Here is a 15,186-nt window from a genome sequence, read left to right as displayed (position 1 = left end):
GACAAGCAATTTTAAGTATTGATCCTTCAGCTTTTCATACAGCTTTACAGGATAACGCAATAGTGTGTGGTGTTTTGATGGGATTGACAGCTGGGTTTCAAGCATGCCCCTGTTTTCATTCTCTGTCCCTCTAATGTGTCTCTGTGCATCTATATCCAAATCCATGATGTACGCTCTGTTTTGCGGGGAAATAAGGTTGCTTGGCTCCTCGTTTTTTTTCTTGCTTGTGTATTAGCCTTTCCTCTCCTGCCTTCTTGCAGAAAGGCTGCCTTAATCCCCACCTTAATGGCCCCATTACACACCCGTTAGCCTCCCAGGGAGAGCAAACCCAGCCTTTGCCTACTGAATAAACTTTGGCAGCTGTTTTCCCTTCTGCTTCCTGCCAAGCCAGGTTCATCCTCCTCTTTTCTGGAAAGGGGTGTCAAAGGGAGAGAATCCACAACCCTCCCCAGAAATGGCTTGTGTGTTCCTTCGCACCTTGTTAGCGCCGCAATTAGCCCTTCCTGAGTGGCCCATTAACAGGGGGACCTAATCCATGGAGCTCATTGTGGGGCCAAGAGATGGGCAGCAGCCTGGGTTATAAGTGCAGCCTTGGAGGGGAGCCAAATGGAAGCAGAAGCCAGAGGGAGAGAAATCAGCCATGTTCCATCTCCAGCTTCTGCTTCTCCTGGCATGGATGCCCGCCTTCCCTTGCAGACCCTCCTCTCCTGCCCATCTGGAGGCAGGGGGCTTCGAGGGCACAAGAGCCCAGGCTCTCAAGAGGCTGCTGGAGGTCTTTGGCATCGGGGACCCCCCTCAATCTCCCCAGCACATCATCCGGCCTCCCCAGTACATGGTGGACCTCTACAACACGGTGGCCGATGACGATGGAGTCACCAAGGACCCGGACATCTTGGAAGGCAATACGGTGCGCAGCTTTTTGGACAGAAGTAAGTGGCGACGCAGAGGGGGCATTGGCAAGAGGGGCGCCAGGATCTCAGGGGCACAAGGCAGGCTTTCTTAGTGAGGTTTACAGGAGGGAGGTGATGGGCGGTTGTTGTTAGGGACCCCACCAAGTGCTGCAAACTTTCCCTCCCTCCCAACCCCTAACAGCAGTGCCTTTAGGATGGCTATCTAAAGCCCAGGTGTGGGGAACCTTGCACTCTCTGGACGTGATGAACTACAACTCCCATCACCTCCACGGCCCCATTGGCCGGGTCTGTTGGAGCTGAGCAACATCTGGAAAAGCAAAGGTTCCCCACAGCTGGCCTAAAACCTAACACCTTTCCTTGTGATGAAGGCATTTGGCCTGTTTTATTTTATTTTATTTTTGCTTTTCAGGTTGATACATTCCATTAATTTTACAAAACAAAAAACATTTTTTCCTTCCAGTAGCACCTTAAAGACCAACTAAGTTAGTTCTTGGTATGAGCTTTCGTGTGCATGCACACTTCTTCAGATACGTACACTTCAGAAGAAGTGTGCATGCATTCAGAAGAAGTGTGCATGCACACGAAAGCTCATACCAAGAACTAACTTAGTTGGTCTTTAAGGTGCTACTGGAAGGAAAATTTTTTGTTTTGTTTTGACTATGGCAGACCAACACGGCTACCTATCTGTAACATTAATTTTACAGCCATTTCCAAACTCAACTCCCTCCCCCCTCTTTCTGCGGTTCCTTAAATTTATTCTTAATATCTTTTCTGCATATCCAAATTAACTTAACATGCCCATTTATTCATCAGCTTTAAATATGTACTCTTATGAAACTGCAGGTTATTACAATAAGCCTGCCAGTGTCCTTATCTGTTTACAATTTATCTGTCAATATTCACTAACCCATTTCCATTCTTTTATAAAAAGTTTGTCTTGACTTCTAATTCTTCCAGTAAGTTTCACCATTTCTGCTTATTCCGTAAGTTTTTGTATCCATTCTTCTTTTGCTGAAACTTCTGATTCTTTAATAATAATAATAATAATAATAATAATAATAATAATAATAATAATAATTTATTATTTATACCCCGCCCATCTGGCTGGGCCTCCCCAGCCACTCTGGGCGGCTTCCATAGAAACCAAAAATACACTAAAATATCACATGTTAAAAACTTCCCTTTCCATTTTTGGGCGAGTAACATTCTTGCCGCTGTAGTAGCATACATGAATAATTTTCTATATAGTTTAGGTAGTTCTGTCCCTGTTGGGTTTTGGGGTTTGATCTTCACACAAACCTCTCCTTCAGTTTTTCTGAAGGACTCCAAAGCTTGCACACTGTTTTGTAAAAATTCAGCACAGCTGTGCAGAGATGGTGGTATTCTTATGCACAAAGCACGGCTGCCTTTCCTTCTTATTGTATCTTTATATTTTATCCAGATCAGGAAATGATTCATTGGAGCCAGGATAGCTCATTTGGTTAGAGTGTGGCGCTGATAAATGCCAAGGTTGCAGATTTGATCCCCATATGGGAACGCTGCATATTCCTGCATTGCAAGGGACTTGGACCAGATCAGAGCTTTCCAAACTTTTTACGTTGAGGACACACTTTTTTAGACGTGCATTATTTTGCAGCACAGTAATTCAGTTTTACTAACGAACCAGTGATTCACTTACAATTGCGAACATGCATTTTAGCTTGCAGAGGGGGAACTGCGAGTCAGTTGCAGCAAAAATAACAGCCTTCTGGCACGTGTTAGCTTTCCAAAATATATCACATTTAGCACACTCTAAACGTATTGGGTTGCATCTACTTAGAGTCAACCTTTTAAAATTAATGGACCCAAGTGATTTGTATCCGCCAATTTCAGCAGGTCAGCTCTGACAGGGCTAACATCAGATGCGACCCATTTTTAGGAGTGGGGGTGAGGTTAACGTCAAAATAAGTGTTGAAACTCACTCTTTTAAATGTCCATTTTCTGCACTCAAGTTATGTCCAGGTATCACAAAAAATAAACATAGTTGTGTTGGCCCCATCAAAAAAAATTCCATATTAGTACATTTCTTTACCAGGTCATCCAAAAATGTTACATGATCAGCATGCAAGCTTTACATGAGCTCTTCCTCAGGCAAGGTGAAGAGTTCTGGAGAACATGAAAGCTTGCACACTATTCCTGTGTCAGCCTTTTCGTCAGCCTAATTTAGGAATTTTCACTTAATTTTAATTTTTTTTACCAACAATCAAAACACAAATAGTGAAACCCCCCTGGCAGCTGATACACTGGGTATACATAATCAATAATAACATATTCAATTCAACCATATTCTATATACCTTAGCACTCCTCCCTCCACAAGGTTTATTTAACTTTTAACATTTTAATTGCCCCAAATTATTCAAACCTGCCCAAATAATTCAATATCTTCTCAAACCAATCCTCCTCCTTTTCACTGACCTTAAACCCTTTCATTTTATGTATCTTCTCAGTTCTAAGATTATAATATTATTCAGTTTTTCCTCCATTGGTTCACCCCTAGCTCTTCTGCATTTTTCCAATTACTCGCTATAACCTGCCTGGCTGCAATTACCATCAAATTTACCCATTTACATTCCTCTTTTCTTTCTAACTCGGTGCTACTTCAGGCTAATAAGAACCATTAATTTAGATATTTCCACCTTCCTACCCAAAATTCCCAATATTTCTGTAGCAATCTGTTTCCAGAATTCATTAACTAACGGACAATCCCACCAAAAACGTCTAATTTAGGAATTGCCCTAACATGGATTTTTTTTTCCTCATGAGCCATTGCAAACCACCTTTTAACGTGGAATGTAGGAGGGCAACACCTGGCTCTGTTAGGTGGCCATGCATGTTTCTGTAGCACCTGGAAAAAAGGAGATTCTCAACATTCAAGTGCTGGATTAAACCTATTCAATTTTCCTTGCAGAAATTTGGGCATATGCTGCTCTGTGTGTGTGTGTGTGTTTTCACCCCACAAGCGGCACTTTTCTTTTTTTCTTTTTTTAAAATTGATGATAGATTTATTGCGGCCATTGGCCCATATCGAAAACAATACATCAAAATTTATCCATAAACAATACAATTTAAACAGTTCCAAGTTAAAACACCCATATAAAACCAATTTTACTTCAGTTAAGTAAACACTATGCACAATAAGCTCCCTCTATGTAAACCGCAATTCAAATCCATCAGATTTTGGGGGGTATGCGTCTTAGTTCTGGCACTTATTGATGGTTCTTAAGTTTAGCTAAGCTGTCAGAGTCATACAGTGATCCATTTCTCCTCTTTTTTTAAAATTAAATTTTATTAGTATTTTCCACACAACAACAACAACAACACGAAAGATATCGAAAAATAATACACAACACACAAAAATCAACATTCGGAAACTAAAAAATGCAACAACAAGAACAAAACAACAACAAATCCATATCTTACAAGTTAATATTATAAACATTAAAGCAACAACAAGACGTTGACTTCCACCAATCCCACAGCACCTCCTTTATCTCTCATTGTGTCTTCCTGTTTTCTTTATCATCTCTATCCTAACATCTAGATATAAATCCTTCTTTCATATCCTTTTCACTTCACAAGGTTATTCCAGACTCAGCCAGATTTCTGCCCTCGAACCTTGACTTTTGAGGCATTCATTTAGGCACTCCCATTCTTTTTTAACTTCACTTTTTGGTTTTTGTCTTATTATGTCTGTCAATTTGGCTAATTCTAAATATTCTGAGAGCTTACATAGCCACTCTTCCCTAGTGGGTAACAGATTCCCTTTCCAGTACTTAGCCACCAGGATTCTTGCTGCAGACGTTGCGTATAAGAAAAAAATTAGCTTTGTCTTTTGGAATATCGTCATTTAAAATTCCTAAAAGGAATGCCTCTGGCCTTTTACTAAATGATATTCTTAATATACTCTGGTTTCTCTTCAGATCGTATAAATCTTTTGCCTTTTTTTCACAAGTGGCATCTTCAAGGCTTAAAGCAGGCTTGGTCCCTACCTCAAACATACAAAAGCGCTGGCACAATGAACCCACCAGGCTTTTGTTGTTTGACCTGGGATCAGGACCCTCGATACACCTCCTTTGGGAAAATCCATTTGGTCTGGACATTTGCTAGGGCTGATTGGAGCAATTCTTTTTCCCATGCCATCTGCAAAGCGTTAACTTGTGCTTCAGTATGGTGAGCTGTTCAGGAGAGCTGAGTTCATAGAATCATAGAATCCTAGAGTTGGAAGAGACCACAAGGGCCATCGAGTCCAACCCCCTGCCAAGCAGGAAACACCATCAGAGCACTCCTGACATATGGTTGTCAAGCCTCTGCTTAAAGACCTCCAAAGAAGGAGACTCCACCACACTCCTTGGCAGCAAATTCCACTGTCGAACAGCTCTTACTGTCAGGAAGTTCTTCCTAATGTTCAGGTGGAATCTTCTTTCTTGTAGCTTGGAACCATTGCTCCGTGTCCGCTTCTCTGGAGCAGCAGAAAACCACCTTTCTACCTCCTCTTTCATTTCACGACACAGTAATTCTATTTTACTAGCAAACTGGAGGTTAAACCAACCCCTTTCTAGCCCCTGGAGGAGTGCAGGGAGCGTTTGTGCAACACGCCTAACACACTGCAGCCAACACACTAAGGTGTTGTGACACACAGTTTGGAAAGTTCGGGTCTATGCGATAATTTGCAGCCGGTTCCTATTGGGCTGAAGCTTGCAAACTGCACATACATCCTTCTGGAGGATGATAATGATGATAATCTCACCCATGTGGAGATTCAGACCACCACCACCACTATCTGGAGGGGGCCAGGCAAAACTGGAGCCTCCAGGTGAGTCCTGAGGGTCTAGCTGCCCCTCTCCCCACCCCAGCTCACGATGTGCTTGCCTGCCTTTGCTAACAATAATGGTTTCAATGCCATTTATATGCATTATCAGCAACGAAGGAACTGTTGTGCGTGAAGGGCCCAAGGCCTCCACTGACATTTTAATTTAAAAAAAGGGCAGGGCCAGTAATGTTCCTTGCAAGTTAAGAAGGCCGGTGTTTCAGAAGGTGATCAAAGCGGGCCCAATCCTGGCCCAACTGCGCTGGCTGCCAATTAGTTTCTGGGCCCAATTCAAAGTGCTGGTTTGAATCTCAAGGACCACCTCTCCCCATATGAACTGACCCTGCCATCGTCCTCCAAGGCCCTTTTCCATGTGCCTCCTCCACGAGAGGTCTGGAGAGAACAGGGCCTTTTCCACAATGGCTCCCCATTTGTGGAATGATCTCCCCAAGGAGGTTTGCCTTTGGCTGATTGACAACCGATGCCCTTTTGAATGTGATGTGGAAGGGGGAATTATTGGGAATTATTCGAATCTCGGCTGAGCCCTTGATGCATGTATCAGCTGTCCTTTATTCAGTTTCTCTCTCTCTCTCACCCACCGCTTCCCTTTTCTGGTTTTGAGCCCTGAAATGCTGCCTATGTGCTACACCCAGAGAAAGGTGGATTTCGCGGCTGAGCCAGGTTCTGAATCCAGATCATCATCACGGCATCAGCAGGTTTGCGGGGTGAGCTCAGCGGTTCCTGCCCAGCCAAGCCAACCTCTGGCAGCTGCTATTTTATTTGCTGGAAAGCGCTGCAGGAAAAAAAAGGACTTTCCCAACATCTCTGTTTACCCCTGCTCTTTAGCACTGAATCTGAGCAAATGGCAGTCGAGTGTGGACGAGCCTTGATTGAGAGCGACAAAAGGACATTTCCCCCCCTCAAAAAAATTTATTAGTTTTCACAATGTTATAAACACACACACACACACACACACACACACACACACATCATAGCCTTATTGAAAATTACACTTATTAACTTTGTTAAGTGACTTCCTCGCTTCCCCTTGGTTGAATTTCATTGCATGTCCTTTTAACGGTTTTCCAAATCCCAATTTTTATGAAATTTAACTTGAACATTAACATCCTTAGATCTTCACCTTATGGAATTAAACATATTAATTCATCACTTAACATAAATAAAATCCTAAGCCCATTAAGTATCTGCAAGCTATTTCCAGTTAGTTTAACTTTCGCAAATTTAACTAAATAATCATTAAATTTATTCCACTCTTCCTGATATTCCTCCTCCTTCTGGTCGCGGACTCTTCCGGTTAGGTTGGCTAGCTCCGAAAAATCCATCATCTTCACCTGACATTCTTCTATTGTTGGTAATTCTTGGGTTTTCCACTTTTTAGCTAACAAAATACGACAAAAGGACATTTTTAATCACCTTCCCTTCCTCTCTCTCCAGCTCACGGTGACCAGATGCGATTCCTCTTCATCCTGTCCAGCGTGGCAAAGAACGAGAGAGTCCTCACGGCTGAGCTGCACCTCTTTAAGCTGCGGGCAAAGACCACAGACGGACCTCTTCCCAGAAGGCAGCATTTCTGCCAGGTAAGTGGCCAAAGCCTTCCCCGAGAGCTCCACTCTTTCCATGCCCAGAGGCACTCTTGACTTCGGAAGACCCAGTTGCCAGGAATCACACACCCCATAGAAACTGGGTCAACAATGGTCAAGTCTTCCTTGTGCGCTGAACATTAGAAACTTCCAAGTATCTAGTAAAACAAAAACCCTTCAAAATGTGCCCTCGTCAATTTTTGGCAGGGAACTTGGACAATATTCATGATTTTTCACGGTACCTTTGCGCTTGCTTAAAAGTTGTTTGCTATATTTTTGCTCCTTGCCTCGTTTTCTGTTAACAGCTGAAGTTACTCGGCAGTCGAGCATAAACAGAAAACTTATTTTTGTTTTGCTGATTTACTGTTTCAGCGCTTTCCATCTTTAAATTCTCTTCTCTACAGTACCGCTGATATTCTTATTTGGTGTTTCGTTTTGGTTGAAGGACTTTTCTGGCAGAATTCAGCATGGTACACTTTGCCTTTGAAATTAAAGGTCAGGTTGTCTGCTCTTTTAATAATCAACGCCTGTCAAGTGAGCAGACGCATTAATTGAAAAACATGACGAAAGCCAAAATTTTTAAATGTTTTTTTTTAATTTCTCTTAGGCTGATTGGTCTGGCAGCCTAAGAGAATTAGGGTATCTATGGTCCGAAAAGCTTTGCAGAAAAATGTTCCAGACATGTTTATTGATTATGATAAAGAGGAGTAGGCAGTCCGTTCTCCCATATAAAATAAAATAAAATAAAATAAAGTCTTCCTCGTGTGCAACGTATCACAGAATCATAGTTGGAAGGGACCACGCAGGTCATCTAGTCTGACCCCGCTGAAATGCAGGAATCTTTTGCCCAATGTGTGGGGCTCATGGCGCTGAGACGGAGCCTCATGCTCTACTGAATGAGCTATCGCCCACAGCCCTCCACTGCTTGCTTGTCTCCCCCCAAAAACTTGGTTTGAGTCCGTTAGCTTCCAACTGGAAGCAGTTTGCCCCTTACCTTCCTCGCCCTGATCTGGCCACAGTGATCCATGCGACGGTCACCTCCAGGCTTGACTACTGTAATTCGCTCTACGCGGGGCTGCCCTTGAAGCTGTCCCAGAAACTCCAGCGGGTGCAGAATGCTGCGGTGAGGCTCCTTATGGGGTCCTTGCCATGGGAGCACATTCACCCAGTGCTTCACCAACTGCACTGGCTCCCGGTGGAGTACAGGGTCAGGTTTAAGGTGCTGGTTTTGACCTTTAAAGCCCTATGCGGCCTAGGACCCCTGCACCTATGGGACCGCCTCTCCTGGTATGTCCCACGGAGGACCTTAAGGTCCACAAATGACAACATTTTGGAGGTCCCAGGTCGCAAGGTGGTTAGATTGGTCTCAACCAGGGCCAGGGCCTTTTCAGCACTGGCCCCGACTTGGTGGAACGCTCTGTCACAAGAGACTAGGGCCCTGCGGGACTTGACATCTTTCCGCAGGGCCTGCAAGACAGAGCTGTTCCGCCTGACCTTTGGTTTGGACTCAGTCTGACCCTTATGTTCCCCTCCCCTTATGGTCTTGATTTATCAGCTACTTTAAAATGAGGCTGCATTTTAACCTGTATTTTAAATCGCCCCCCCCCCTTACGTTTTTACTGTGATTTTATTGGTGTTAGCCGCCCTGAGCCCGGCTCTGGCCAGGGAGGGTGGGGTATAAATAAATTTTATTTTATTATTATTATTATTATTATTATTATTATTATTATTATTATTATACAACTGTTGACATCCGAATCCTCTTTCCAAGCCCTGGGGGCTGCCCCTGCTGCCCCACAGAGCTTTGAAACAAGTCGCAAATGATGTTTCCAGAGAGCATGTGCAGAGTGCTTTTCCCCACTGCCGCACCTCGGGGTGGGATTTCCTGTGAATTGCTTAAACGGCCTCGATTCGAAGGGATATTTACAAACTGGAGCACTCTGGGGCTGGTGTGAGCAAGACCTGGTTCCTTTGGCTTACCTTGCTCTCTCTCTCTCTCCATCCTTTCAGGTGAGCATTTATCAGGTCCTTGACAAAGACAGCATGGATAGCCCTGAAGGAAAGAAGCTACTGTCTGCTAAACTCCTTGCCGTGCAAGGAACTGGCTGGGAGGTCTTCGCCATCACGCAAGCAGTGAGTTTGTTTGTTTCTTTCTTTTTTTTACTGTTTTATTAAATTTGCTTAGTAACACAACATTATTATATGTATTCTATAAAACAAAGAATACAAAACAAAGTTCATTCATACTACATTGCGTAACTACATAACATTAATATATATGGTTTCAGAAAAAAGGCTTACATAACAAAATCTATTCAAAATACCATCCGGTTTATCTTTTTCCCCCCGTCCCCTCCCTCCCCACTCCAGCCCCCCCCCCCGGTCAGTCCTTCCTTCTTCATATCTTTATCCATGTACACAGTCTGTTCATTCTAGCTTGTATGTTAGGGTTAGCTTCCCCTCTTTCTATCCAGTTCCTGTAAAAAGCCCATTTATTTGTGATTCTTTGGCATTTATTTTCCCATCTATCCTCTGCCACTATCTGTGCGAATATTTCTGATTGTACGTATTCAAAAACATAATCCTTCCATTTTTCCATATTCCATTTGGCCTTTTCTTTCCATCCCAAAGCAATAACTGCCATTCCAGCTAGAATCATAATCTTGTACAACTCTTGCTTATTACTCTTTACTTTGTTATTTCCAAGTATTCCCGAAAATAACAAATCCCTATTAACTTCTATGTTTATTTGAAATAATCCAGAAATTACCTTTATAAACTTTTGCCAATATTCCTTAACCAGATTACATTCCCACCACATATGAAGCGGTGAGTTTGTTTCGATGCCTTTTTTAAGAGATGGCTCTAAATTGACTCCAGAGGTTTCCAGGACTGTTTTACGTGCCGCAACTGGTTCTGTGTTTGATCTTTGCCTCAGAGCAGGAATCCAGCAAGTTCAGTTGTTTCTGGTCTACACAGACCCTACTTGAACCCGGCTGCAGGAACAATAATGCGTCGCAAGCAGAGATCCTATATACATCCATTTTACAATTTAAAATACTCATTTCAACATCCTTAAAATATCAGTGACTTCCCCTCTTCTCTTTCCATGGTTCATTTCACATATCGTACATCCCTGCATATTTTACAAAAAACTAAACCATTCAGTATTCCATTATTGCACGGGTGGCGCTGTGGGTTAAACCATAGAGCCTAGGACTTGCCGATCAGGTCGGTGGTTCGAATCCCCGTGACGGAGTGAGCTCCCGTTGCTCGGTCCCTGCTCCTGCCAACCTAGCAGTTTGAAAGCACGTCATGTGCAAGTAGATAAATAGGTACCGCTCCGGCGGGAAGGTAAACGGCGTTTCCGTGCGCTGCTCTGGTTTGCCAGAAGTGGCTTAGTCCTGCTGGCCACATGACCCGGAAGCTATCTGTGGACAAACGCCTGCTCCCTCAGCCTATAGAGTGAGATGAGCATGCAACCCCAGAGTCAGTCACGACTGGACCTAATGGTCAGGGGTCCCTTTACCTTTACCTTAAACTTGTTTACACTGTTGAATTTATTCTAATGCTGCCAGCGTTTTCAGCTGTACACCATTATTTCCCATATATTCAATAAATGTTTTCCAATCTTCTCTAAACGTATGTTCTTCTTGTTCTCTTATTCTCTATGTTAAGTCCACAAGCTCTGCATATTCCATCTGTTTATGGAATATTCCATCTGTTTATGGAGCAAAACACAGGCTGCAGTTGTAGCATACATAACCTTTTTAGACACCTGGACATTTCAGTCTGAATTATCCCCAACAGAAAGGACTTGGGCTTTTTTGGGAAGGTGCTTTTGATCATTTCCCAATACTCTTTTACCCTTTTACAAGTCAGCCACATAAGAAAGAACGTTCCCTCTGCCTCTTTGCATCTCCAGCACTTATCTGATTCAGTCTTATACATCTTAGCAAGCCTACTTGGAGTTAAGTACCATCTGTGAATCATTTTCAAGTAGTTCTCCTTCAAAGAATAACATGCTGTGAACTTCAAGTCACTTTTCCCAGAGGTTAAAAATCTATCTATTGCCCAGTGTGGCGCTTGAGGCTTTAACAAACTCGTCTTTTGATCCCCACTCTAATAACAAATTCTACATTTTGGACAAGTTTCTCTTTGTTTTGTAAAAGTTGCTTTTCGAATTGTAAGCTTTGGTCCAGAAAACCCTTTTTTCCCTACATAATTTAAACATTTCATGTAACTTGCGATATCATAACCAATCCGTAACATGGCTCCTTGCCCCCTGTAAAGTACGGCACCACGAGCAGATATCCTTGCATTTGGTGCAGGCATAGGCAAACTCAACCCTCCAGATGTTTTGGGACTACAATTCCCATCATCCCTGACCCCTGGTCCTGTGGATGATAGGAGTTGTAGTCCCAAAACAGCTGGAGGTCCGAGTTTGCCTGTGCCTGACTTAGTGCTATATTGCGTACAACCCACAATGTGTATTTAGAACTGTGAATTTATGTTTGCGTAACACATTTGGGGTACTGTGTGCCGTTCTGGTCTCAAAAGAGGAGACTGCAGAGTTGGAAAAGAGCTCAGAAAAGGACAACTGGAATTATCCTCGCCTCTGCCACCGGGCGCGGCTTGGCTCGCTCTCTCGAGCCACACGGCTCTGCGTGCAAAACATTAACCGGTCTGACGTGACGTTGCAGGTCCGCTCCTGGATGAACGAGGAGAGCAGTAACCAGGGGCTGTTGGTGACCGTGCGGTCCCTCGGTGGAGCACCCCTAGACGATGGAGCCGTGCAGTTCGCGTCGGGCAGAGATCACCACGAGAGCAAAAGGCCCATGCTGGTTTTGTTCACCGACGACGGGCGTCGAGGGGCCCTGTTGCCCAGCAACCCCTTCTTAGGTGAGTAAAGAAAAATGTGTTTTTGTCTATCGGTGCGGCAGGATCAAAGACATTGCTGTAATAAAAGTGGACATACAAGACTGTAGCATCTGTAGTGAACTTGGAATAATGCACTCCCCCCCCAATTCTTTTTATTCATTTTATAACACAAATAAACAACACAAACAGAAAAACCAACAATACAAATTCTTGTCTTGTCCTTATTTTTTCTAAACATTCTTAGGTGGGTTTCCCCCAATCCCCCCTATCTGATTTTCATTTTACCTCATCTTTAGCAATTACATATATCGTAATTTCCACCCATATTTTTTTTATCGCACTTGTTTAACCATAAAAATCTTCACATTTTATTACTTACAGATAATACCGTTTTAAAATACACCATCTCCTACTTCTAACCCTACAGCCTATATCCACTTTTAAAGCTATTCTAAGATTTAAATGTTAACATATTTTTCCAAATATTCCTTAAACTTCTTCCAGTCTTCTTCCACCGTCTCTTCTCTCGGGTCTCGGAGTCAGTTCAGCAAGTTCCATATAGTCCGAGGAATAATGCACTTTCATCGCCTAGTTTCCATCGTATGCTCATGTCCTCCCCACTCCTTGGCACTTGAAATATCCATTTTCACAACCCACCCTATTCCTGTGGCTGTGATTTTTCAGCACCCACCCAACAGTGGCTCTGATGGCCAAGAAGGCAGTTTTGTGCTGTAGAGAGAAGGGAGGGAAAAGTGGGCTTCATCTACCTGGGAATGTAGATCATCTAGAAGGAAAAGTCTGGTCCTAAATCTCTGCTGTGAGAAGAAAAAGCTCAGAAGTAAACCCTGGGCCTTCACAAATCCAGAGCAGAGTCCCTAGGACAGTTGTACAGTGGTACCTCAGGTTAAGTACTTAATTCGTTCCGGAGGTCCGTTCTTAACCTGAAACTGTTCTTAACCTGAAGCACCACTTTAGCTAATGGGGCCTCCCGCTGCTGCCGTGCCGCCGGAGCACGATTTCTGTTCTAATCCTCAAGCAAAGTTCTTAACCTGAAGCACTATTTCTGGGTTAGCGGAGTCTGTAACCTGAAGCGTATGTAACCTGAAGCGTATGTAACCCGAGGTACCACTGTACAGCTCCTTCCGGCAATTTCTGCGGCCAAACTGGTGCCAAAAGTCTTGTGCCCCAGGGAGGTCATTTCGATGTTTCACCTTCGGATGTGCACTCCATTGTCTCTCAAGACAACACTTTAAATTTTATTTTGCAACGTGGCACTTTTAAATACGAGAGGGCGGCATCTAAATGTCTTCGGAAAGATAAGTGAACGTTAATCTTCTCAACTGGCCTTTCATGCTACTCACAGCTGTCCATGGAGGCCCAGGTCAGTTCTGTGTCCAGGGCAGCTGTCTACCAGCTCCATCTGGTACGCAGGATGAGACCCTCCCTGCCCTCAGACTGTCTGGCCAGAGTGGTCCATGCTCTGGTTATCTCCCGCTTGGACTACTGTAATGCGCTCTACGTGGAGCTGCCTTTGAAGGTGACCCGGAAACTGCAATTAATCCAGAACGCGGCAGCCAGACTAGGGACTGGGAGCAGCCGTCGGGACCATATAACACCGGTCCTGAAAGACCTACATTGGCTCCCAGTACGTTTCCGAGTACAATTCAAAGTGTTGGTGCTGACCTTTAAAGCCCTAAATGGCCTCCGTCCAGTATACCTGAAGGAGGGTCTCCACCCCCATCGTTTTGCCCAGACACTGAGGTCCAGCTCCGAGGGCCTTCTGGTGGTTCCCTCCCTGTGAGAAGTGAGGTTACAGGGAACCAGGCAGAGGGACTTCTCGGTGGTGGCGCCTGCCCTGTGGAACGCCCTCCCGTCAGATGTCAAGGAAATAAACAACTCTCTGACTTTTAGAAGACATCTGAAGGCAGCCCTGTTTAGGGAAGCTTTTAATGTTTGATGTTCTATTGTGCTTTTACTATTCTGTCGGGAGCCGCCCAGAGTGGCTGGGGAAACCCAGCCGGATGAGCGTGGTATGAATAAGAAATTATTACTATTATTACTACTCCGATCTTGTTCTCCCCTGCTTAGATTTGTCCCATCAGAACGCACCCCTTCCTGGACACCTGGCAGCCCCCAAATCCAACGGCACGCGGACCCCTCGCTCAGCGGACAACCAGTTACCTTGCAAGAGGCTCCCGCTCTCGGTGGACTTTGAGGAAATCGGGTGGTCCGGCTGGATCATCTCCCCCCGGGGGTACAACGCCTATCATTGCAAAGGTTCCTGCCCCTTCCCGCTGGGGGAGAACATGAGGCCCACGAACCACGCCACCGTCCTCTCCATCATCAACGCCCTGAAGCTGAGCCAGGAAGTCAGTGGCCCCTGCTGCGTGCCGGACAAGCTGTTCTCCATCAACCTGCTATACTTCGACGACGATGAAAACGTGGTGCTCAAGCAGTACGACGACATGGTGGCGGGGAGCTGTGGCTGCCACTGAGCCACACATATCGCCTCCGTCGTGTGGGAATGTTCAGGGAGGCAGGAGAGGATATGTTGTTTATTAATATCCTTCTTAACTTGGGCTAGCAGAGTCTTTTGGTTGTTGTTGTTGTTTAGTCGTGTCCGCCACTTCGTGACCCCCTGGACCAGAGCACGCCATGCACTCCTGTCTTCTACTGCCTCCCGCAGTTTGGTCAAACTCAAGCTGGTCGCTTCGAGAACACTGTCCCACCATCTCGTCCTCTGTCGTCCCCTTCTCCTTGTGCCCTCCATCTTTCCCAACATCAGGGTCTTTTCCAGGGAGTCTTCTCTTCTCATGAGGTGGCCAAAGTATTGGAGCCTCGGCTTCAGGATCTGTCCTTCCAGTGAGCACTCAGGGCTGATTTCCTTAAGAATGGATAGATTTGATCTTCTTGCAGGCCATGGGACTCTCAAGAGTCTCCTCCAG

General features: G+C 44.6%; 1 protein-coding gene across 1 annotated transcript; it reads left to right on the top strand.

Moving 5' to 3' along the window:
- Positions 1 to 676: 676 nt before the first annotated feature.
- On the top strand, positions 677 to 14,767 carry LOC310753224 (bone morphogenetic protein 4-like; the record flags this gene model as incomplete). Its single annotated transcript, XM_083594281.1, has 5 exons — positions 677 to 929; positions 7,215 to 7,357; positions 9,371 to 9,493; positions 12,064 to 12,262; positions 14,330 to 14,767. The coding sequence occupies 5 exons, from the start codon at positions 677 to 679 to the stop codon at positions 14,734 to 14,736; spliced, it is 1,125 nt and encodes a 374-aa protein (XP_083450407.1). The 3' UTR covers positions 14,737 to 14,767.
- Between the last annotated feature and the right edge of the window lie 419 nt (positions 14,768 to 15,186).

The sequence above is a fragment of the Podarcis filfolensis genome (assembly GCF_964270895.1).
Source record: "Podarcis filfolensis genome assembly, chromosome: 18".
In the NCBI taxonomy this organism is placed as follows: domain Eukaryota; kingdom Metazoa; phylum Chordata; class Lepidosauria; order Squamata; family Lacertidae; genus Podarcis; species Podarcis filfolensis.
The sequence above is the reverse complement of the archived record's forward strand: the minus strand, read 5'-3'. Positions and strand labels throughout refer to the sequence as shown.